Source organism: Elephantulus edwardii, unplaced genomic scaffold, assembly GCF_000299155.1.
Source record: "Elephantulus edwardii isolate Elephantulus edwardi_28Jun2011 unplaced genomic scaffold, EleEdw1.0 scaffold00094, whole genome shotgun sequence".
In the NCBI taxonomy this organism is placed as follows: domain Eukaryota; kingdom Metazoa; phylum Chordata; class Mammalia; order Macroscelidea; family Macroscelididae; genus Elephantulus; species Elephantulus edwardii.
The window spans coordinates 8,082,731-8,107,575 of NW_006399844.1; the positions used below are offsets into that span (position 1 = coordinate 8,082,731).

The 24,845-nt window shown below is 49.2% G+C and overlaps 1 protein-coding gene and 1 pseudogene across 1 annotated transcript in view; both read right to left on the minus strand.

Moving 5' to 3' along the window:
* Nucleotides 1-6,681: 6,681 nt before the first annotated feature.
* On the minus strand, nt 6,682-6,933 carry LOC102854832 (annotated as a pseudogene).
* Nucleotides 6,934-7,489: 556 nt separating this feature from the next.
* MYO18A (myosin XVIIIA) overlaps nt 7,490-24,845 on the minus strand; it is a 106,017-nt gene continuing 88,661 nt past the window's right edge. Inside the window, 5 exon segments of the mRNA XM_006890974.1 lie at nt 7,490-7,634; nt 15,005-15,127; nt 18,879-18,923; nt 19,672-19,811; nt 20,158-20,343. Coding sequence (XP_006891036.1) covers nt 7,490-7,634; nt 15,005-15,127; nt 18,879-18,923; nt 19,672-19,811; nt 20,158-20,343 — 639 coding nt within the window.

Genomic DNA, 24,845 nt, shown 5'->3' on the forward strand with positions numbered 1-24,845 from the left:
GCCTGCACATCACCCACTGCCATGAGTTATTTCAGCGCTGATGTTTGTCTCGAGCTGATTATTCCAGCCCGAGAACAGGTGGAGCAGCCTGCGGTGGCTTATTCGTCAGCCAAGGCCATCTGTTCCCAACAAGCTGAGATTTGTAGCTGATTTCTACTGGGGAGCAAGGAGTGGGGGTGGGGAGGGAGGTGAAGATAACACCCACACCCTGGAAGACTTTCTCTCTTCTCAGACCGACCAATCCCTTCTTAAACTGACACCTCTTTTGCAGAAAAACTCACTGGTCATTTGACTTTCTAAAACAGCAGAACTACTACTGAAGAATTACTTAAGGGGCTAAACCTTCTTACATGGAACCAGGTATCAGAAGCACATGTTTATCAGCCAGGCATAAAGGCTGGCCATTGAGACATGCCCAACCTCACAGATCTTTCAAAAATGTCTTTTTAAGAATATGTATTTAGCTGTGACACAAATATTTTAAATGACCTTCCTACCCCACTCCACCAGCCGCCTAGTTACCAAGGTGTTTTTATTTCCTCGCTGAAATCTGCCACCCACAGGATTTCAGGCTGTGTGGGCAGGACGGTCTAGATGCCCTTCTCTTACTCACTCGGCTCCTCTCCCCTAAATACCCTGTTCAAGTCCCACCCTCCAATCTGTTCCTCTTCCAGTTTTCACTCTGAGCCAATGCCAAAAGATGCCTGCTGCTTTAAGAATGGCTTTCCTTGAACAAGGGATCCAAGCGGTTTCTAAGCAGCTTTGCCACATGGCCCAACCCCGACAGCTACTATTTCTATAAATGAAATGCTGGGGAAGAAGCTACTCTTACAGGCACACTAACTAAGATGATAATTTGGAACCTGCTTCGGTGTTTGGCACAGAGACACATCTGTATCAACTTTAAAAAAAAAAAAAGAAAAGCATCTATGTCCTACATTCAAAAATTAAACCATTTCTTTCTACTGTGTAAATGGTTAGTACACTTCGTTTTTAACCATAATTCTGGCCATTTGAGTTTGCTGGGGGTACCTCAGAAGAAAAGCCTGGTGATCTAAGAAAATCTGTGGAGCATAGTTGTACTGTACACACATGGAGTCACCAGGAGTTGGAATGGACTCAGTGGCAACTGGTTATAGTTTCCAGACGTCTCTTTTACTTTTACGTATTTGCCCAGCAGAGCACCAAGGAGTTCTGGTGGTGCAGCTGCAGCCGGTAAACATAGCCTGCTAACCCAACGGCAATGCCTCTGACAATTCCAATTCCATGGCTTCTCTGGTAGCCTAGTGGCAAAAAGCTGTGCTGCAGCCCAGAATGCACACAGTTCAAGGCCACCAACTGCTCCACAGGAGAAGGATAGACAGTCTCCTCCTGTGAGATTAATTGCCTCTGAAAACCCACTAGAAGACCAGCTGGAAGGTCAGCTATGGGTCGGTTCTGACTCTAAGGTACACAACAACAGTGTTTCTGAGGGGCAAAGAAGGATGATTTCCTCTGGTGTAATTTGCATCTTTAGAAACCCAGTGAAGATTTTCATCTTCAGATACCCCTATGAATCAGTTCTGGCTTGCAGGCAATGAGTGAGTGAATGAATGTTTTCACATACACTTTATATCACATACACACATTCCTTTAAGAACTCATTAACAAGATTGTAAAACAGCTTTACGTTCCTGTTGGTTCTCTAGGTTTATTTTTACCAGACTCTGGAAGTAGAAGCATTTCTTTCTATTAAATTCTACCTAAGGGTTGAGTGGTCTGCCAAAAGTTCCACAGAAGGGCTCCAGGACTATCTAAGCAGCCATGAAACTTATGCTTCCAATGCAGAGTCCTTCAGGCAATGCCACTTACGACCCTCATCCTTGCTCTCAAAAAGATAGCAGTCTGAGGGTCAGACACCTGTTCACAACTGATGTCAAGCCCCAGATTTAACTGCAAGCCATAGGACCATACAGACAATTATATATTTACCTAGTAACCTCACTCATTGCCATCAAGTTGGAACTGACTCATAGTTAACACTCTAGAAGGTTCTTAAGAAGGCTCATGGGAGGAGAGAGCCTGTCTTCTTCCTTAGGAACCACTGGCAGATATGAACCTGAGGCATCATCACCTTTGGGTTAGTGCTACTCCTTATGGTCTACACCACCAGAGCTCCCAGCCAGTAACTAATATGACTCATTTCAGAAACTTCACTCATTTCCTTTATACAAGGATTTTGCCCCCTCTTCCTTCCCGTTTTTTGTAATCCAATTTCAAACTCCCTAGTGTCCTTTCTTCCCTAAATCCATTCGCTTCTTTTCCTAATCTAGTCAGATCATAATGTGGCACAAAACATATAAAAATTTATTAAAACGTGGAAACTCTTTGACTCTTAAGCCACCTCAAATATAATTTGCCTGGATGGTGTAAAAATGTAATATCCTTTTTGAGTTTTTGTAGTAAAACTGTCAAAACTGACTTCTGATATCTAAAGCGAATTCTATCTGTGCATATAAGTATTCCACTGGGAGATTTATGTCACTGACTTCAGTAGCAAAGCACACATCCTTTTCGGAATCTCCCTTATATATATGACCCATCACAGGGGCTTACACTACAGAAGACTAAATATCTCTGGAAAATTTTCCCTAAACGAATCTACATCTTGGTTACCTCCAAAATGGCTGTTGCTCTGGTAATCACTCCTCCCAGAGCCAATCCCAAAGAATGGGCGGGGTTGTTCTGTCACCCTGTAATGAAATTAGACTGAAGTAAATATAGCTTAAAATATGCATTCCGGACCATGTGAATGCTGTTATATTGTTGGCACAGAGTAGCATAAACACAATAATGTATGGAGAAGGCTCTAAAATCGCTAAGCAGCAGCACAAATGTGCATGAGGTGGGTATTCCCACCCCCTAAATTGTCAAGAAGTATTTCCTTCCTAAGGTTGGGTCTTTTGGTGAATGAATACTAACTAGGCACAGAGATTTGAATTGAGGATCAACCACGTTCAGGGTTCCCCCCCCCCATCTCTTCTTTTAGCTCCTTACAATAGGCTGGGCCTATTAAATTGAGAACCATGGACCTGCCTGGACAGGTGATGTCTTTTTCAGGGCTTCAGTTTCCTCAAAGGGATAATGACCCTTCAAAGAAACGTGATAAAGTTAAATGAGATTGCGTACCCAAAGCGCTAAGAACATGGTAGGTGCTCAAGAAATAGAATTGTTAGTGGTTTTAGCATAACACCAGTCTATTGAACAGTGTTCCCTCCGCCCTGTCGCTGCTTCACCCTACCTTAACTCACTTTAGCTACAGCCAGACCTTAAGCACTCTACGAGTGCTTCTAAGTGTTTACAAAAGGGCGGGGAAACGGTAACTTCCTTTTGCTAAGAAAGGCTAAGGGCTTTCACCACTCTGCAAACCTTAAAAAGGCGTGGCGAATAGCCTTTGTCATTATGAGCTGCTTAAAGGGGCCCATTGCTACTACCCTTTTAAGGGGCGTGGCTTACAGGAAGTGTGGGAAGAACCTCCAGGCAGGGGAGGAGCCAGGGGGGCCTGCACTCCAGGGACCGTGACGTGCAAATAAGACATACATATGAATATGCTAATGACCTTCAATTCCTATTGAGTGGGAAACGCCTGCTTGGACTGAGTAGCAGACATTGTGAAAGAATGAAGGAAGTCGGAGGGCATGCTTTGGGGGCTGCTGAAACCCCAAACCTGCCTCAGCGCCCGAAATCTCCTAGTGCCTCGGGTCTGTTCTTCCAGCTCCGCACCCAGGGTGATGATGGGGTGAAGGTGATGTGTTTTGTTGGCACGTGCGATGGGCTTCCGGATTTCAGAGCTGTAAAGTCCATACCTGGAGTACCACCTTGTTTTACAGATAGGAAAAATTAAGGCCTGAGAGCTTAATCCCTTGTCAAAACTCACATAGGCAGAAGACCGCTCAAGTTAGCACGTGGACCCCTGGGGTAGCCCACTCTGGAGGTGAAAAGGCTGTCACCCCAAATGCTGTAGACCGTTATATTACCAAGTATGTCCCAGGCTGCCCACGAGGCTGGAGTATTTCGAAAATACTACTTCCTAGGGAAAGATGAAAGGAGTTGAGGTGGCAGCCAGTAGCAGCAGCCAGCAAGGACAAATGATCATAGGCTGGTCTGAAATGTGTTGCTATATAAAAGGTGATAAAGTGCCCCAGCTTCCCTCAGAACCAGCTCAGAAGAAATGAAAGAGGAGCAGAAGGGATTAGAGTTAGATTTAAGGAAACACTTCCTCCCAGGGATGAAAATGGAGCCCTTTATTAAACGACCAAGGAAGGCTATGGACTCACCCTCTCCCTCCCACTTCTGAGACTTTTGGAAATCTATTTCCCTCCAGGCGCATAAAGGCCTACTTGGAGGACAGGAAGCGATGAGGTGACTTTGAAAAGTCCCACCATTCAGGTAGGAGAGCCTAGTTCTGGATGGGCCTCCTGGGATCTACTCTGAGGGGTGAGGACGGCATTCATTCTAGCTCTGGGGCCCTGGGGGGAGAAGCAGCAGTCATGGCATCTCTTGCAACACGCTCCCTGCCAAATTGATTCAAATTGGCTTGGATATGAACATATGATTAAAGGAGCTGTGCGATTCATTTATCAGGAGAGATTAAAGAGCGGCATCTGCGCAGCCTAGCTGGGGGACAATTAAGGAGCAAATCGCTAAGTGTCTGTGCACAGGGGCGGGGGTGGGGCGAGGCAGGGGAAGGACAACTGGGATACTCGACTAAGGGGACACAAAGACAAAAGCAGAGAGTTTGGGGCAGTCTCTGGATACAGGCTGGGGGCTCTAGGAGAGATTCACTGGGTTTTGACCCCCTCACCTATGACTTTTGTTGAGAAGTTAGAGCAATTTTGAAGGCCTAAGATTAAAGAGAAGGATCTAGTGAGGTGGCTTTGAACCTGATACAGGAACAAATTTGTTTCCTCTTTTACAGAAGCCATAAATCTTAGAGGGGACTCTGATGGCCTAGTGGATAGAGTTGCACTGTCAGCACAGACACAGGTGTTTAGAATCCCCCAGCTGCTCTGAAGAAGAAAGATAGGCAGTCTCCTCCCTTGTGATTTACTGCCTCTGAAAACCTCCTGAAGGGTCTGCTATGAACTGATTCTGACTTAAGGTATATAACAACTCCTTATCCCCACTATCTACCACAGAGCCTAACCTATAGCAGGTTGTAGTGTTTGTCACACTAGTTGCTGAAAGAAACGAAAAGCATATCTAACTATTTTAAATAAATGACTGATAGAACCAAATATGATTAGCCAGCAGTTTTAAAAAAGTAACTTTGTTATTACTTTCTCTAGTTAACTTTCTGGGGCAGTGGAGAAGGCAATCTTCTTTGTTCAAGATGGATCAATCAATGCTCTTCTCTCCTTCCCCTTCTCAAATTTTTACAGGTGATTGGTGTGACCAGAGCCTTGGCATGAGAGACCTTTCCTGCCCATTAGCCCAAACCAGGACAGCCTGACCCACCAACTGCAGAGTGAACACTTTACACGTGCAGGATCATAACCGGCCACATTAGAGAAGGTGGAGAGGTATTCTTGCTTTTCTGCAAGAGCTGTCTCTTAGCTACCAGTGAGGGAACGCAATGGGATTGGGATATGAAGGCGACGACAGAGGAGGGCACAGGAAACTCTACTTCCAGTTTGGTCGAGGGCTGTGGGCAAGGTTTTCATCGGAGTCACCTGGAAAATTACTAAAATGAAACTTTTAAAAAAATTTTCTACCGAGAAGGGCTTGAATCTGTAACAGAGATGGGAGCTTTCACAGCCCGAGAGGCTGCAACATCCTCACATCTCATCTAAATTAAGCTCAGTGTGAAGAGGAACAGCTCTGTCAACCCAAATTATAACCCACAGGCTCTTAGAAAAAAGGTGGAGTCTGTGTCTTTCTCGGTCAATTTGTTCATTCTATCACCTTTACCATCAATTCTCTTTGTCCCTCTCATTTTGGGGATAATTTTTCTTCTTTCCCTTCTTGAATCTTGTTGAGTGACCGAAATCACTATAGCCTTGGCACTAGTGATATCAGTCTTCATGGATAAGACTCCAAGGAGCACCAGTCTGGCATGAGAGTGGACAATCCGTGTGGTCACTGTCAGAGTCCTGTCTCTGTTTCCCCCATGACCACAGTGGTCTTTACCTTAGCCGGAAGGAGCAGGCAGGAGAATTAGCACAACCAGGAGGAAAAGGACATTTATTTCCATACATCAGGTAAACGGGGGCGAGAGAGCACAGCCTGATGAATACAAACCAACTGCAGGAGAGGAGGGCAGACAGCAGATGGGAGCAGCACCAGGCACTGCCCTTGGGCCCCCAGTTCTGGTGGTGGTGGTGGTGGGATAAGTCATTGGGATGGGAGCTGGGACCTTCAGACTGCATGTTGTCATGTCTGGGGTGTGGGAGTGGTGTTGGGGGGTGGGGCAGGATGGGAGCTCTGGGAGAGAACTGATAGGCTCAGGACACAGAGTAAAGACTTATGTCTAATGCACACCAGCACGGACCAAAACATCTGTCTTCAGATTTTCTGATCATGAACTCTCAATCCAAAGCCTTCCCTCTCAAGTGAAGCTTATGGTCCAGGCAGGTTAGACAGAGAGGAGTAGGAGACAGTGCTTGGATAAGCCCTGAATGGCGTCAGTGGAATGAGTTTATCTTAAATACGACATTGCACTTTAATACACTGAGGAGACAAAGAGGGGCAGGGTGGGGCTGGGAATTCCAGATGGTCTAGATGCACCCCTGTCTGCGCAGGCTAGCTCATCCCAAACCCAGAAGCACCTGAGAGCCCCTCCCCTGGCTGACTCTTAAGAACCTGGAACCAGCTCTGCTCACCAGTATCTTCAGCTGCACAGAGAAAGGACTGCTTTCCGGAGAGTAGAGATGGAAATGAGGCTCTCCTAGTCATTCCCGGGTGGGTGAGAGAGATGGGGGGCCCAGCTGCAACCCAGCCCCCTCCCACTCTCAAGGATGCAGCTGTGATGGAGAGGTTTGAGTATTTAAATTAAAAAGTAAAAAGACAGCAGGCACTGAGAAGAGAAAGCCCTCACCCCAAACCCAGGGGAAGGAATTGCTGTGCCCTCTCCCCCGGCTCGTCCCATGGACCCAGCATCTTAGAATGTCCCAGGAGGCAATCTGTGCGCCTGTTCCTGAGCAGGGAGCTGAGATGGGGGTCAACTTGCTGGTTCCATGCAGCGCCAAGCCACCTGCTGTTGCCCAGGGTGGCTGGAGGGGTAGAAGCCGAGTATGTGGCATTTTGGAGGCAGGGAAGAGTAGAGTTCTCTTTCCAGAAACTCTTTACTCCCACCTCATCCACGTGGAGATGTCAGACACCCAGAGCTTGGAAAGTCCTCCAGACAGGAGATGGATGGGTGTTTCCCATGCAGTCAGGTGGGGAGACCTGCCCTCCTCCATTTCCTGGGAGAGGTACCCAGACGCTAGGGCTAGTGGACCACTCCCCTGGGCTATGCGTTGGACTCCGTTGGCCTGGCCTCTGTGTCACTGTCGCTCAGGTAGTTGTGGGAATACTGGGGTCTGGAAGTGCTGTGGAGAGGGTCATGCTCATCATCTGACCGGTCAGGGGCAAGGGGCTTCCAGTAGCTGGTGGGGCTGTAGGGAGAGAAGAAAGTGGTCATGGAAGAATGATCCTCTAGCCCTCAGCACCAAGGTCTTTCTTGGTACAAAACCCAACATCAGCGTCTTCATCAGCCCTTAGAAACCTCCAGATAACCCCATCTGACTCCTGCTGAATAAAAGCTGCACTTTGTGCCCTCACAGAATCAAGATCAGGGCATCGAATAATGAGGCATTCTAGCTCTATTCACCTTTTCCTTCTTGCCAAAAACCCTGGAGCCATCTGCCCCTGCCACCCCATGCAATTCAAATCCTCTCTCTGCGCTGTTATTCAAAAGGTCAGCTGTACGAATCCAACAGCTGCTCCTCCCGGAAAGAGTTACAGCCTCAGAAATGCGATGGAGAGTCACCATGCGTCAGAACCAACTTGATGGCAGTGGACTTCCATTTCAACCAGAAGCCCTAATGGTTAAGCTAGTAACCAAAAGGTTTGGCTTTTCAAATCCCCCTCAGCTACTCCTCAGGAGAAAGATGTGGCTGTTTGTTCCAACAAAGATGATAGCCTTGGAAATCATATGGGGCAGTTCTACCCTGTGGCTATGAGTCACAACCAACTTGACAGCAATAAGTTTGGTTACTTGGTTTTTTTCCCCTTTTTAATACTTCAATTTTCATGGAGAAAACACAATTGTGGCTCTACTGCTACCAGAGGCTGCATTCAACACGAAGTCTTCCCTAGAGCTTCGGCTCTATCCAGGAACACAATCCTCCTTCCAAATCCAAGAATGCTTCTCTACTCAGTAAGTAGGGATTCTGTGACTCCTGCTGCCTGGGACTGTCCATTCCACTTAAAGAACCCCAGGAGGGTCTGTCGTGTACTAGCTTTCTCAAGAGTTTCTGTGCGTCAAGCAGAGAGAGGAGGAAATGGAGTTTTGCAAGACTCACATTCTTAGCTTCTCTTAGCAGAGCAGTGAGAGATAACGTAAGAAAGATGTGGTCAGGAGCAACAATTTTGAAAACGACTACAAACTTTGGAGACACTGGAGAGCATTATGCTGAGTGAACTAGCTCAGTCTCATAAGGACAAATACTGCAAAAGACCATTATTGTAAAAATAGGATAACTAGTAAAACATGTATGGGGTACATAAGAAGAAATATGGTGAAATGTTGGAAAAAGGGGGGGGGAACCCCAAAACCATGTATGGAGACCCAAGGGGGAAGGGGTCACTGCAGAGGGGTAAGGATGGGTGGGGTGAAATTACAGAATTGGACAATTTGGTGGGTAGAGGGAGGGGGTAAAGGAAATGGGAAAGACCCTGTGGGGACCTGAAAGAAAAGGTGATGATGAGCATAGTCCAATAGTGATTAATTTTATAAAACATAATGCATGAAAATGATTGTATGAAACACAATGTGAATTAAGAATAGTGTGAAACAATATATATAAACTTTGTAAGCAAACCAATAGAAAATAATTTTTTTTTAAAAAAGATGTGGTCATTAAGGTGATTAAGGTCCAGGTGCTGTGAGGCACAACCACCCTGGGAAATTATCTTAGCCCAGGTCAGATTTGAACTTGGCGCTTGGACTTCAAAGCTTTTTTGGACTACTCCACAAGATTAGTAGGGTGACCCAAGCAGAAAACAAGAGGAAACCTGAAGTCTTCCCACTGGCCTGGATGAGTGCCCAGGGTTGTGTAAAGACAGACCTCTCCCTTCCTCCCTGCCTCTCTCTCTGGGGGAAAGGAAGAGCCTGATAGAATACATGTTCAATTATGCAAAATGGTTCAGGAATGGGGCAGTCTGGTTAATAGTTATCGTATTTCTCATGAATGAATTACCATTTTTAAAGGAATCTGAATAGCACAAAACACATTTAATATAAACTAGGCTGAACATAAATGAGTCTTACTTTGATGGGCCAATGGCGCTTAAGAACTCTGAGGAGGCCCAGGGACAAAATTATAAAGCTCAACAAGGACTCTGCCACATGGAAAAAAATTGGGGTTATTTCAGCTTTGGGGTGGTCTGAATTAGAAGCGGGAGCTGGGTTTTATGTTTTGTGGTTTTTTTTGTCTTTTTTTTTTGAGAGAGACTTTCTGGGCGCTCGGTGCTAAAGGTCTGCTGTCAGGCAAAGGAAGGACCACTTTGTGGGAAGACAGTGGGGTTATTTTGTTGGGGGGGGGGGTGTGAGGCAGATGCCAGGGCTGGGATCCAGATGCAAATGAGGTAGCTACAGGGCCAAGCCTGTGCTCCTTTCTGTCCTCTAGCTTCTCCTGAATTGGGGCTGGTACCGACCCCACATTCTGTGCCTGTCAGGCAGACACCTGGATAAATTTTAATCCTATTCCACAGAGACTGCAGGAACAGTGGCAGAAGCAGCTAGGGAGATAGTAAACGCCACGCTTCTCCCCTCCCTGTTTTGTGGAGTAACTAGATCTCCCGGGCTTCTGCCTCAGATGGCCTGTAACCAGTCCCCTTAACACCGTGTATTGCCCACGGTGACCAGCGTGGCAACAGCTGGCAGCTACCCATCCACTTCAGTGCAAGAGTCAGGGCTGGCAATTGGAACATTTTTAACCAAATTGCTTAAAAAGCTTTCCTCCCTACAAGCCAGTGTCTCTTGTTCAGTGCTGTCACAAACAATTTGGTACATAAGCTAATTCCTGCTGGGAGAGCCTGGGGTAGCAGCGCCCCTGACTTCCCTCCTTGCCTTGCTGTGGATGCTGTGTTTGTTTGCCTTTTGAATTCTCTCACTGGTCCCCATCACCAGATGGGAAGTTAAGCAACCATTCTGTCTCCCACCCCCACCCTTGGCACTTTATCCATCCCAAAGCTGAGTGCCAACTAGGTCTTCCCTCCCTAGGACCTTCTCTCTGGCTCTGTATTGACAAGCTGGAGACTGGCTTGGTGCCCACTCCAATAGTGAACCTGATCCTCGGAGGTGATGGTAGATAAGATTTCAGGGCTACCCCTGTTTTCCTGGTGGGCTAGAGGAACTATGTTTGTAGCTCCTAGAAGAAACAGGCGTTCTGGATTTTTGTTCTCGCTTTTGGTCGCAGGTGCCTGGTGGACTGAGGGCATTGGGGTCTGAAATCTGCCATGGAATGGCTTGGCTAGGGAACGTCTCCCTCTTCAGATAGGGACACAGTGCCTGGCCCTTTCTGTTTTCCAACTCTCCCTCCATCATCCATCAACTGTCTGCCTTGGAGGAGGCTTGCTGGCAGGAATGCCAAGGAAAGGCTGAAGGGGTAGACACAATATTGTGACTTCTGTCTTTTCTTCCTGTGGAGATGACAGTGGCTCTTCAGTGCAACTGAGATGCTTCCTGCTCTCCCCAAAGGATCCTATAATCATCCGCCACAGAGGTGAAGTGGCAGAACAGTGCTAAGACCAAGGCCTTGGTGTCAGAAAAGCTCCAGAGCCTGAGGAATCAGGGTTGGCCATAAGCCCTGTCTGGATTTCCATGCTACCCTAACTCCCTACATTACTCCATCCCATTACCCATCTCTAAATAGCCACAGATAACATTTACTTCCTCTTGCTCCATTCCAAACTATACGGAGCCTGGTCCCTCTGGTGGAACCCAGCTCAAGCCAGCATATTTCTGCCACACAGGAGACCCATGAGCATGCGACAGGTGTGCGTGTTAGTTCATGCATTTAGGAATCAAATGCCCAGTCCCCAGGAGGCTATATTCCGGGGTCACACCTCCTGGGAAGCAGCCATGCTGCCTTGGGAGGGTACCCTTCCCAAAACAGTGTCATACAACCCAGGGTGATCTAAAATGTCACCACCCACTGGGGAAGTTGACAACAATGGGATTCCAGTGAGTCAGGCTTTGCCTTTCTTCTGTGGAGGGGGTGGGGGCACTAAGGGCCTAACTGCTTGATCTCCTCTCCCAACAGGGAGAAGAGCTGGGGGAGGCAGGAGACAGGAGGGGGCTGTCACTAAGCAGCTGCTAATTTCTATTCATTAAAACTTTACAAGATGAGCAGAAATAAGGTGACGCCAATGTGTGGGCTTCAGGTGGGAGGGCCGTGGAGGACAACAGGCATCTCTGGGGGCTGCTGGAGGGTGCAGGTGGTGTGTGCTGCAGCTCAGTGAGCCTTGTACTCCTGGGCTTGAGCTCTACGCCAGGGAGGAAGGTAGCTCTGCAGAGACAGGGAGAGCTGAGCAGAAGGCACTGTAATAGCTCATGACAACTGACACACCAGCCCACACCTGGCTGTCAGCTACAGCCCTTTCCTGGGTCCAGGCTGTCAGGGTCACAGACAGAAGCTCCTGGTCTGGGTGCTACCTGGCACCCACAATGAACATGTCATTCATGTGCTCTGCACAGTGCAGCAAGTAAAGACAAGAGTGCTAGAGCGCGACAGACCCCTCTCCCCCTTTTAAATCCTGGCAACACTGCTTCCCAGATGTGTGATCTTGGCAAATGACTTAACTTCTCTGAATCCTTCCTTTACTATAAAATAGGACTCATCAAGCCTTTGGTACCAAAGCATTGTGAAGATTAAATTAGTAAAATGCAGCATGGACTTAGGACGGTACCTAGCATAGGATAAGGTCTTGGTAGACTGGTACTGTGATTAATGTCTCCAGAGAGTTCAGGTGGTTGGGTTCAGAATGACTAACAGCTTAGTTGGCCCCTGCTCTCTAAGGCAGCCAGGAGGCCCTGGAAGGCCATGTCTGGCCGAGAAGCCATCGGATGTCGGATGGGCCTGTGGTGGTGGTGGGCAGGATAGGGAGCCTGTTAGTTCACACAGGTGGCACACGCCATGCCATGCTGCACTCCAAGCTAGTGTCACCTACTGCGCTAGTCACTCTCTGGCCGGTACAGGTACCGCATCATCAGGCTGTCCACCTCTTTTTTGCGCTTCTTCTCTTCCTTCTTGGAGTGCCGGTGCGCCTCCCCAGCCCCCTCACTTTCTGTGGTGGGGCCCTTCTTCACGCTGGAGCGGCTGTGGCTTGAGACGGTGGAGCCACTGGATGAGGACGACGACGACGATTCGGACTCGGTCTCTGTTCTCTTTCTTCTTGATTTAGACTTCTTCTTGCTCTTTCGAGAGCGTCCCTTCTTCCTCCGCCTGTGCCCAGAGAAATCTTCGGAGCTGGAGCTGGAGCTGGAGCTGGAGCTGCTGCGTCTCTTGCTCCGGCTCTTCCTGCCGCTGCGGGACCTGGAGACATCAGCGGCCGAGGCTGAGCGGCGGATGCTGGTGGCTCGCTCTGCGGGGTCCAGCTGGGCGCTCCGGGCGCTCTGGATGCTGTTCCGGTCATCCTCCGAGTCTGGCTCCAAGCTGCTCCGGTGGAACGGGACCGGTTTGTAGCTCAAGACCTCATTAATGGCAGCCTCCAGGTCGGGGTCCAGGCCAGAGTGGCGGCTGACCGGGCGCGCGCTGGAGCCCGGAGTCTCATCCAGGGCGGAGACCGAGGCTGAGAGGCGTGGCTGGTGTGGCACCGACAGGCTGCGTGCCAGCGACGACGGGTGGCTGTACTGTGATGTGGCCTCGCTCAGGGCCACGCTGGCTCCATCGTCCCACTCATCCAGGCAGCTGAGGCCCAGGGACAGGCGGGACTCGGGGCTGTCCCAGCCGAGGCCTGAGGCCCGGCTCAGGGAAGGGCTGAGAGATTTGGACAGGCTGTCCAGGCGCGAGGTGCTGCGACGGGAGCTGGGCGAGCCGGACAGCGAGAAGCTCAGCGAGGAGTGGGTGCCGTCGTTGCGGGCACCGTGGCGCGTGGCCGAGGAGGCCCGGCTCACCGGGGCGGAGACGGCCGAGGCCCGGTCAAAGTCTGCGCCCCAGCGCTTCTCCAGGCCTCGGCCCGCTCGGCTCCCGGCCTCCGAGAAGACAGAGAAGACAGAGCCGCACTCGTCCAGCTCCTCCGCCTGCCTGGCCTGGCCGGGCTCCGCCTGGGAGCCCGTGCGCGCCTTCCTGGGGGGCCTCTCGGGGGAGGCAGCCCGCTCGCTCAGGGTGGTGAAGAGCGAATCCTCGTCCCCAGCACCCCCGATGGAGTCTTTTAGGGTGAGCCGTTTCCGATAGCTCAGGGAGCTCAGGACAGAGGCCGGCCTCTCCTCCACCCCTTTCCCCTCCTTAGTGAGGGTGCTGAGGGCGGTTCTGAGGGAGAAGAGAACCAGGAGTGGATTAGTGGGTGCAGAGAGAGAGGGGGGCGGAGAATAAGCATTAAACCACGAGAATAAAGACACAGGAGGAGGGAAAGGGGGGGAGGAAGGCAGCAGCTCTGGCAAAGTGGTGGTGAGAGCTTTGGAGGAAATGAAGCAAAATAATTTGCGTCAGTGAAAATAGCTTCATGGAGAATGTCATGTAAATTAGACTATTGTTCTATTTCATCACTTTTCCCCTTCTAAAACGTTTAGTTCAATTTATTTCATTGTCAACTACCTGGAGCCTCGTGCCACGCGGTGGTGAATGGCAGTGGGGCGGGGAAGGCAAGATTATCCGCAATAACAAAACATTGTTTGGGCCACTAAATTAAAGCAATTAGAGGGGGCCACTGGGTGCTGGCAGTGAGGGGCTGGACATGGGGGAGGGGCCCTCATGGGTGGTGAGGCGCCTTTGAGGAAATGATTTTGTCCACCCAGCCCATGCTGCTGTCTCTAGGAGGGGGTGTGTCCTGAAGAAGCAGAGTCAGGTCCCACTTGGGAAAGAATGGGGGGGGGGGTTGGAAAAGGGAAGGTAGCCATAGGAAAAAGGAACGGAGCAGAGGGCAGACTGAGTAGCTACAGAATGACAAGGAAGAACCTTGGATCCCAGGAGTTGCTAGCTTGTCTTTGTGTGATCAGAAGAGCGACTAGGCTGGAAAATAAGGGAGCACATTCACGGAGTGGATGAGCGTTAGCATGATGCATGGAGGCGGGTGTGAAAAGATTAGCGGAAGCAGAGAACGGGCCCAGGGAGACAGAAACAGAGCTGTAGCTGTGACAGAGAATCAGGGAACTGGTGCCTTTTCTGCTTCTATTCCCATTATGTCCTTGGAGGTCCAGAGCAAGCCCCAGCCAGAGCTGTGAGGTCCAGGCCGGAGTGCTCTTGAGCCCTATTCCAGTCCTGATTCCAATAGCCCAAACTATCAGGCAAGTCAGTAAATAGGTGTTGAGTGGCTATGTTAAACTTACATCAAAACCAAGCCCTGAGCACAGCAGGAAAACATTATCTGGGATCAAGAGGGAGATACAGGCTCTCAGGAGAAACTGGTCTCCTCCTGCATCCGGTGAGACCCACGAGGTTCAGAACAAGGGTTCTGAGTTTCTCTGCCCTCCCTCAGGCAGGCCTTCAGCCGTTGTACCACAGATGCCAGGTGTGAGGGGTGTGTGGGGATCAGAGCACTGTTCACCCATCCCTGGTGGCACCAGGCGGCTTTTCTCCCCAGCTCAAGGTCACGTGCTCACCTGGAACTCTTCAAGCTGCCATCATCAGAAGCTGCCTTGGAAGGTCCCTTGTTTTTTGACAACCATGATTTGACCCCGTCCACTCTGTCTTCCAGCTCTGAGTCCACATCTGAGTCGCCCTCACTGTAGGGATGAAGAGCAGGAAGGTAGGCTGGGCTGGGCATCAGGTGGTCACCCACTGCCCAGAAGAGAGAGAAGGGAGGAAGGTGTGCTTTGGACAGGGCTGGGGCATGCATGTAGGTGAGTCAGAGAGAAGAAGAGATGTTAGATGGAGCACACCATTCACAAAGACCCCACTCAGCAGACCATACTGTGTGCTGGCCACTTAGTAGACCTTGGGGAGCACAGAGGCACCTCCCATCCCAGGTAGCCTTATTAGGCAAGCTGTTCAGTTGACCAAAGGAAATGACAGAAAGAACATCCATTCCTCAATTAAAATGAAATAACTCTTAGTTAAAAAAGAGATGTCCTGGGACCTTTCTTGCTATATCTTCTCTGTCCACTCCCATAGAATATGGCTATAGTTGCTGCCATTTTCTATGCCTCCATTGCCAAGACTGGGCCACGGGCTAGGGTTACTTCATCTGCGGTTTCAAGCTAGCTTGAACCTGGAGGTCTTTGTAGCTGATGGCAAAACCCTCCTTGGCATTAAGCCACATAACAGATCCACTATGTCACTTCTCTCACCCGTAAGAAAGAGGAAAAAAGAGGGGATATTCCTATTCCCCATGGGACTGGAGACAGCTTCAGGACTGAAATCACAATAGGAGATCCAGCCAGGCCCAGCAAGTTCCGAACAGGGGTTCTGGCTCTCTGAGTCTTGTTTACAGGGGTTTTGACTCTCTGAGTCTTGCTCTCCTCCCTCAGGCAGTCTCCAGCCTTGCACTGTAGGGCTTCTCCTGGCCCAGGTGGTCTGAGCCCTCCACTTGCAGGAGAGCTGAAAGGAGTCATGGTGAGCCCCATACAAAGCAGCTGGGGCTTTGAGACAGCTTCTAAGTGAGAATGCATCTAGAATTCTGCAAAATGTCTGCTTACCATGCTCCCCTGCTAGGGATATGCTAGGATTTCTCCTTGATATACATTTCCTTTCATCTGTGTCAACAGGAGCGGCCCTGTTCCATTCCTGAATTATGTTCTTGAATAAATAGCCACACAGGCGCATCTACACACACACACACACACACACACACACACACTCTCTCTCTCTCTCACTCACTCACTCTCTCTCTCTTTTGCAGGAAATAACCAGTTCTGGGGACCACAAGAAAGCCTGACTTGTGGAGGGTGGAATAGAGAGGCATATTTTATGGGCTTCTGTTAAATCCAGAATTATAACAAAGATGAGGCTGGCTTATGCTCTGGGTAAACAGGAGTTTAGCAGATAGCCCCCAAACTTCTAATGTGGGCCCTGTGGGAGCTTAAGCCTGCAATAGCATCAACGGCCTTGCTGTCACTCAGGGTGCTAACTCATCATGTCACCCCAACTTGCCATGGACCTCCTCTCGGACCAGAACATACACAATCCTTGGTTATTATTATTATTTTTTTTTTAGTACTAACGTTACTCATAAATTGTAATTCCCATCAGCATAAATGGCAATAGTACTGACAAACAACTAGCAAAATTAAAATTATACCTTTAAATTACAGTAGCCCATGCAGATGAAACCACATGATTCAAAGCGTCCCTGTAATTGGGTAATAATGATAGCTCTGATGGGTGCACCTTAGAGGTTTAACAAGCAAATTAGCATAGGATTTTAACCTTCTAGGTATATTGATAATGTAAACTGGGCTTATGGAAAATGTTGCTATAGCTATTGGAATTTTTTTTAAAAGAAACAATATTTCTGCTGAAACACTACACAAAGATTGTATAGAACAGACTGTCGTTTGGTGTCACACCCTCTGACAGTGTCACCCAGTGCATGCAGTCTGCACCCCCATGTGATACCGCTGCAAGCCTGGCAGATTTACTGTGGCGCCTGGGCCCCAAGGAACGCCAATACCACCTGATTTATACACCCGTGCAGAAAACCTCCTCTCCAGCCTCAGAGCCTGTAATTTATCACCGCCGTTCATAACCATATTGATTGCCTTTAGAAAGGAGGTGCTGTATGCATCGCAAAATCTATGTCTACATGTTAAAAGCATTTCTGTATAAATCTCCCTTAATACTGCGCTGTTTACTGCTTTCATTAAGGTTATGGCAATAACAACTGTATCTCTAAGTAAATCGAAACATTATTTTTCTGCCCGCCTTAGCACGGTTCGCTCGATAACTTGGAGCTGGGGCCCAGAGCCGATGCAGGAGGAGCCACAGCACCTCTCTGCCATCAGTGGGAACCTGGCTGGCGCTGCACAGCCCATGCGCCTGCGTGAGTGCATGCTGGTGAGTGTGTGTGTGAGAGTGTGTGTGCGCGCCGCATCCTTGCCTGTGTGCCTGGCAATGGTTTAGAATGTGATCTTAAATGCGCGTTTTATCAGCCCTCCAAGCTCCTACTGCTCAAGGATGGCAGGGCTGGAACACACAGGGGACAGACAGTTGTGGGCCCAGAATACGAATACTCCTCCTTACATTCCAAGCAGAGCAGCGGAGGGGCTGAGAGGCCGGCCTGCCTGCCCTTGCCTTCTCTTTAGTTTCAAGCATCGAGGCGATGTTTGGGTTCTTTTCCTTCAATAATCAGGCCCGTAAACAAACTCCAGGGGCAGGCAGGCTCAGGGGGCAGTTGAAATTTTAAATGGTCGGAATTAAACCTCGCGTCAAATACAATTTATGTCCAGGCTCATGTGCTATTAGTTAACTGGGAGCTGAATCGCGGGGGAACAAACAAACGGAGACAGAACGGCGGGGGATATTAATTGTGTGTGACAACCAGGCTCCAGCGGCCCTCTATCACTGTTACACACTATTACATTTATCATTAGCTCTCACAGAGTCCTTTGCGCTGCTGCCAGCCCATCCTGGCCAGGGGAGGTGGCCTGCCGGGCAGGAGCAAGTCGGGGAGGAAGCCCGACGCCAGGCTGGTAAAAACCACCTTCCCAAACAACCCTGTCAAACTTGACGGAGGATCGCCCGATACGCCCTGGGGCCCCGTGAGTCTGCGTTAACTGTTCAGAAAGGAGAAGAAGTGAGAGGAGGATTTGCCAGGCTTCTCGCCACATGATAGACAGCACCGACACGAGAGCTGGGCCCCCTCTGCCCAAGGTGCCCGCAGGGAGCAAAGTAAACACATCTGGCTGCGTTCCCTCCTCTGCCACAGCCGAGCGGCCTGTGATTAGCTGCCTGAATGCTCTCTCCAAACAACTAACTATTAGATGCCCCTCACCTTCTATCCTTGTCTGCCAGAGGAAGGTGGCAGACCTTAACAACGAGCACCCTTGCTCCTCTCAGACAGCTCAGGCTCCCGAGGAGCTCAAGGATGCAGACCAATCCAGCTCAAACAGCCCTTGCCCCAGCAAGAGAAGCCAGAAAGGGGGCTACACTTGGTTACTGAGGGTGGAGGCAGTTGGGACGCAGGGAGGCGGTGCAGAATAAAGCTCAGTTTTCCTTTCTGCTGGAGGCCCCCATCCTGTCCTCCAAGGGAGTTAGGATCAGCCTGAGCCTTTTAGGGGGCACCCCTAATTGCCTGCTTTCTGTCTGAAAGCCAGGGCCCAGCTATTCCCACTTCCCCAGGAGCACAGAGTGAGTGAGTGAGCAGTGTTAGCATCAGACACTGGCTGGGGGTAGGGCTATGTGTTCACGTGCAGCATGCGAGAGAGAGAGAGAGAGAGAGAGAGAGAGAGAGAGAGAGACACCTGTGGGGGAGCCCAGTGTTAGGGACAGTTAGACACCCAGGGGAGAGGCAGAGAGCACATGCGCTCCAGTCCTCACAGTTTATTCTTTCTTTTCTGATACTTTGTCACCATGTCCTGTAAACTGGAAACAGGGGGGGGAAAAAAAAAGGTGGGCCATAGAAAGAAGGAAAAAAAAATCAACACAGAATTCCAAGGTGGACCCTCAGCTGGGAGTAAGAGAACAGCTTGGCTGCCTGAGGCCAGGGATGACTGACAGTGATGTCCTGGGACAGTGAATAGGCTTCTCCAAAGGAATAGGGCTCATGGGGCTGCCAGGGTCCAGCCTGAGGAGGGACCCGGCCCGGCAGGAAGAGGGCAGATCTGCAGTCAGCCAGGGCAGCTTTGGGAGCTTCCCTGGGGCCTGCCCCAACCCTGGAACTCCCTGTCTGCTTGACTCTCAGCCTAGGACTACAAATCTCAATCTCCTTCTCCCCCCTAAACCGTTCCCTGGGTGGGTTTTATGAGAGAAAATTTCTGGCACAGTAACAAGGCACCCTGGCCCTTAAATCTCTGCTCTCCCCAGAGTGGGGCAGGCACCATCAGAAATGCAGCTAAACAGGTCAATAACTCATCCTGAACAGGAGTCAGGCCAGAGAGCCAAGTCTTCGGGAGGTCTGGGGAGGGGGAGAGGAGGGTGTCTTGCCTTGTTCTACACTCAAATACAGCAAGGAGGGGGTCCATGCCGGGGTCTGGCCAGAAGGGGCAGGTGGCTTGGGGTCTTGATGACAGGAAGACATGTTTTCAGCTGCTCTACCTGGTGGCCCGGCTCCAGAGGTGGTCAGAAGGGCCTCTGGTCTAGCTGTAGCCACTGTAGAGGCCCGCTCCCTTACCTGTTGATGAGATCCTCGTTCTCGTCACTCTCCATCTCGTCCTCGATGGCCGCCTGCAGGTCCCCAATACGTTTGAAGGCCAGCTTTAGATCAGCCTGCAGGCTCTGGTTAGCAGCCTCCAGGCTGTCCAGATCCATTTCCTGGGAGAAAGAGTGGCCAGTCCAGTTTGTAGGAGGGCTACTTTCTCCTCCATGTGTTCGCAAAGTCAGCCTCTCATCTCCCATCCCACAGAGGCCCTACACGGCTGCCGCTGCAAGCCTCCAGGGCCATTTTCACCTGGTATTACTGAGCTGTGGGGTCTGACCTCACCGGACGTGGACCCTACCTTGGCTACCCTGGCCTGCCCTCTTGACACATTCCTCCCTCTTCCAATTCTCTAAATGACTGTTTGGAGCTGCCTGCCCCCCACGAGCCCAGGGGTTGAGGTCTGTGCTCAGCACCCACCCGGAAGGCTGCAGCATGGGGCCCAGTGGGAGGGGGCATTACCAGTTCGTGCTTCTTGCGGCTTGCCTCCGCCTCCTTCCTGGCAAGCTCGCCCATTTCTTCCTTGGTGTCCCGGAGCTGCCGCTGGAGCCTCTTGTTCTGTTCCTTCTCCCGGTTCTCGGCTGCGATCCGCTGATCCCGCTCCTCAGTCAGCTTCTCCATGTTTTCCTTGAGCCGGCTTGCCAGGCTCTGCACAGGTGAAGATGGAAAAGACTCAACGAGTGAGTCCATCATCGTTCTAGAGTCAGGAGGCCTGGGTTCAAGCTTTGGCTTCACCACTCTGGCTACGAAGACCAGTAACTAAAGACCTCTGAGCCTGGGACTGGAGAGCATTATGCTGCATGAACTAACTCAGTCCAGCAAGGACAAATACTGTATAAAATTATTGTAGAATGAGTATGAAGATCCAAGGGGGTGGGGTGGGGAATAGAGAGGTGAGAATGGGGCAGTAAGGTGTTAATCATAGGGTTGCACAATTTGATGGATGGGTGAGGTGAAGGAAATCGGAAGGCTCTTTTGTGAAAAACAATGTATTCAAATGCTGTAAATAAATCAAGAATAATATAAAAAAAATTTTTTTAAAAAGACTCTAGTGAGCTCTGGTGGCCTAGTGGCAAGAAGATACACTGCAAATTGGAGGTGCACAGTTCGAATCCACCAGATGCTCTGCTGGAGAAGGAGGGACAATCTCCTCTTGGACCAGTCAGATCTAATTTGACGGTACACATACAAAAACAATAACTTTTTTAAAAAAAAAAAAAAAGACTTCTCACTTTACCAAAGAAGACATTCAGATGGCCAACAAGCACATGAAGAAATGTTCAAAATCCCTAGCTCTATGAGATGCAAATCAAAACAACTATGAGATGTCATCTCACCCCAGTAAGTATAGCAAAACTTAACAGAACAGCAAGCAACAAATGCTGGCGAGGTTGTGGAGAAACTGGAACCCTTATTCACTGTTGGTGGAAGTATAAAATGGTGCAATCACTATACAAGGCAGTATGGTGCTTTCTCAAAAAGTTGCAAATAGAGATACCATTTGGCCCAGCAATTCCACTACTGGGAATATACCCCAAAGAGACCATAACTGCCACCCAAGCAGATGTATGCACACCCATGTTTTATCACGGCTTTGTTCACATAGCAAGGAGTTGGAAACAACCTAAGTGCCCATCAACAAACAAATGGATAGAGAAGCTGTGGTATATTCACACAATGGAATACTACGCTGCATTGAAAAATAAGGAACTCATGCAATATTATTCAAAATGGATGACCCTGGAGGACATTATGCTGAGTGAAATATCTCAGTCACAAAAGGACAATACTGCATAGCGCCACTGTTGTAGAATGGGACCGGCATCAGGGTTGGGGTAAAACTGAGAAAAACTGGATAAAGTATGTATACCGCATTGAAACAGATGAGGGAGGGAACAGTTTAAAAGTGATATATGATAGCGTATTATAGTTATCACAGGAGTCCAGAATGAGGGTTGCATAGTGGAGTGTACTCGGGGAGGAGGGGGTGACGGGGGGGGGGGGGACACTGTATACCAATGAAGGAATTTTTCTTTTACTTTTCAAAGAGAAGAGCAAACCGGGGGGAGGGTTGGGCAGGGGGAAAAGTGCAACAATGAAATCCAAAATCTCTGTAAATGTTCATGAAAATGAATAAAAATGTTTAAAAAGTGGGGGAAAAGCCCTAATGAACTTCTGAGCTTTCCTTTGCTTTTCTGTAAAACTGAGTGAGTAGTACCTCCCACTTAGGAATCTTTGGAGCACTGAACAAGGTAACTTATGTAAAGGCACTTTGGAAAACGGAAGAAACTATCATCATTATGTAGGTCCGTCAGTGGTGAAAGTGCTTCATGTCTATTAATCACAAGGTGAGTGGTTTGCACCCAACCAGTGATGTGTGCCACGATATAAAATGGCCTAGGGATCTACCTCCCCATAGATTTCAGCCAAGAAGAACCTGAAGGAGCTCAATTTTACTCTAACACTTGGGGTCAGTACCAACTCACTGGCCGTGGGCTTGGTTTTGCTACCTTCATTATTATCACTGCCAAGTATTTTGGGTAGAGCCTAGATGTGTAGATTATTTGGGGTAGAGCCTAGATTATTGTCAACAGAGTTTTCTTTAGAGACTCCAAACCCAGATGTCCCCAAGCCTCTAGATGTTCCTGGATCCCTTGTTGAGAGGCAAATAACTTTCCCGAGAGTTCCTGGTTTAGAAAGGAGACTCAACAGTCATCAGAGATCAAGTAGAAGGCCACTCCTCTAAGCCTAATGACTCTCTCTTCCCCTAGAAACTTGAACGTGTTCTTCCTGCCAGATAGATAACAGGATGCTGAACAAGAAGAAATGACAGGGAGAGGGGCTGGGGATGAGGGGAAGAATCCTGCTTCTGGTTCCATGCTAGGTTTTCCCACTGACTGATGGCAGGATCCCTACCTCTCTGCTTTTTCATTTTCTAACATACCCGGCCTATATGATCTCTAAGGACCAGCCACTTGTGCTTAACCTAGAGGTTTCTAAACCGCACTAATGCCTTTCTGAGCAGAAGGAAAGCTCAAGGGAGACACTTGCTCCCAAAAGAAAGAGTTAAGTCCAGCTGGCCTGCCCTGCACTCACTAGACCAATGGCCTCTTCTGCCTCTTGACGGTTTTGTGATCTTAAACAACCTACTTAACCTTTCTTGTGTGTAGACGAGGGATCAAAGATTACCAATCATCCTGGGACAGTGGGAATAAAATGAACTAATGAGTGTAAAATATCTAGTACCTAGTAAATAATGCTTAACTGTAATTATCCAGCCTTTTTCTAGGTCTCCTGAGGATCTTGGCCCTGTCTTGGAAAGCCCAGCCGTACTCTTTTCCTACATAGAGGTCATCACTGTCCTCTGGATACCCACAACCAGCCCCACAGTTACCTGCTTTCATCTCTACCCTAGTGCCTGCTCTGTGGGGTTGACAGGAGAGGTGGCAGGGGTGCTCCTAGGCAACCACACCCACGAACAGAGTTCTCAGGCAGAGCTGATGGTGCTGAGACGAATGTTATATCTATAAGCACAAGAAGGGGTGTAAAGCCTTCAGAGGGAGCTCTGGTGACCTAGTGGCAAGAAGCTGCACCGCAATCCTGAAGGCCACCGGCTGCTCCTCAGGAGAAGGATGGCCAATCCCCTCCCATGGAATTAACTGCCTCTGAAAACCCAACGGAGGGTCAGCTCCAGCTCTATGGTACACAACAACAACAACAACAATAAACCCTTCATAACCAAGGAGTGTAAACCCAGACAGTGATTCAGCCTGCTTCTTTATGGCAACACCATGTCTTACAGAGTAGAAACTACTCTGTAGTGTGTTCTTGGTTGTAATCTTTACAGAAGCAGATCACTAGGTTCAAATTGACAACCTTTAGGTTAGTCGCCTTCAAATTCACTGCTGTCAAGACAGAACCCACTCACAGCTGACCTTCAGCAGGTTCCTGAGGTTATAAATTATGCGGGAGGAAACTGCCAGTCTTCCTTCCATGGAGTTGCTGGTGGATTCGAATGACAGAAAGACAGGGCCTTTGGGTCAGCAGCACAATTCCCTGTGGACTAGCTCACCATTCCTAGCATTCCCTATGAACTAGCCCACCAGAGTTCCCTTTTAAATTAGAAGACAAGTGTAAACCATTTGTACCTTCCAGAAACCTCTCTATCTATAGGATATGAAAGAGACAGTTAGGTCCGGCAGAAAAAAATAAAACAAAAAATTAAACCAGCTGCTGCCGAGGTGATTCTGATTCAGAGAGATTCTATCTGTTGTGTTGTTGTATACCGTTGAGTTGGAAATGACCCATAGCTGACCGACCCTCCAGCAGGTTTTCAGAGGCAATAATTCACACAGGAGGAGATTGCCCATCTTTTTACTGGAGAGTGACTGGAGGATTTAAACCATATACCTTTGCATTGGCAGCACAATTCCTTATCACTCAGCCACCACAGCTCCCTGAGGGCAGAGTATAACTCTGTGAAGTTTGCAAGGCTGTAAATCCATATAGGAACATGGGGCACTGGTGGGTTTGAACCCTAATCTTTGATTAGCAGCCAAGCATGTTAGGAGGTAGGGATATATAGACAGAGGAGAAGAGGTGAACAAGAAAAGGAGAAAGGTTGAAGAGAATGGAGAGTAGGAGAGAGGCAGAGCAAGGGAGAAATGGGAGTGGGGAAGGAAGAACACAGCTGGGGAGAGGGAGAAATGGGAGTGGGGAAGGAAGAACACAGCTGGGGAGAGGGAGAAAAAGGGAGAAGAAAAGGCAGTAAGCAGAGAAAAAATGAAAAGGAAAAAGCAGAGACAGGAATGATGGGAAGAAGAGACGGAAGAAGGTGATGCTAAAGGGAAAGGGAGAGAGAGAGAATGCAGTGAGAGGCGAGAACAGACTTCAACCCTCACAGAAGTGGCGCCATCCACTGCATATTTATGACCCTGCCAGAGACCGAGTGAGGGGGACGGTGAGAGGGAGCTGGTGGTGGAGGAAAATATGAAGATGAAAAGCTAAGCTGCTCTGGTCCCCTGGCAGAACGCAAGCACGGAAACAGAATGTAAAGCAGGCAGCTCCGTGGTGCCCAGAGAGCAGGCCGGGCAGGGCGGGAGAGGAGGCACCCGCCCTGTCAGCTGGCCTGGCAGCTTGCAGCAGCAGAT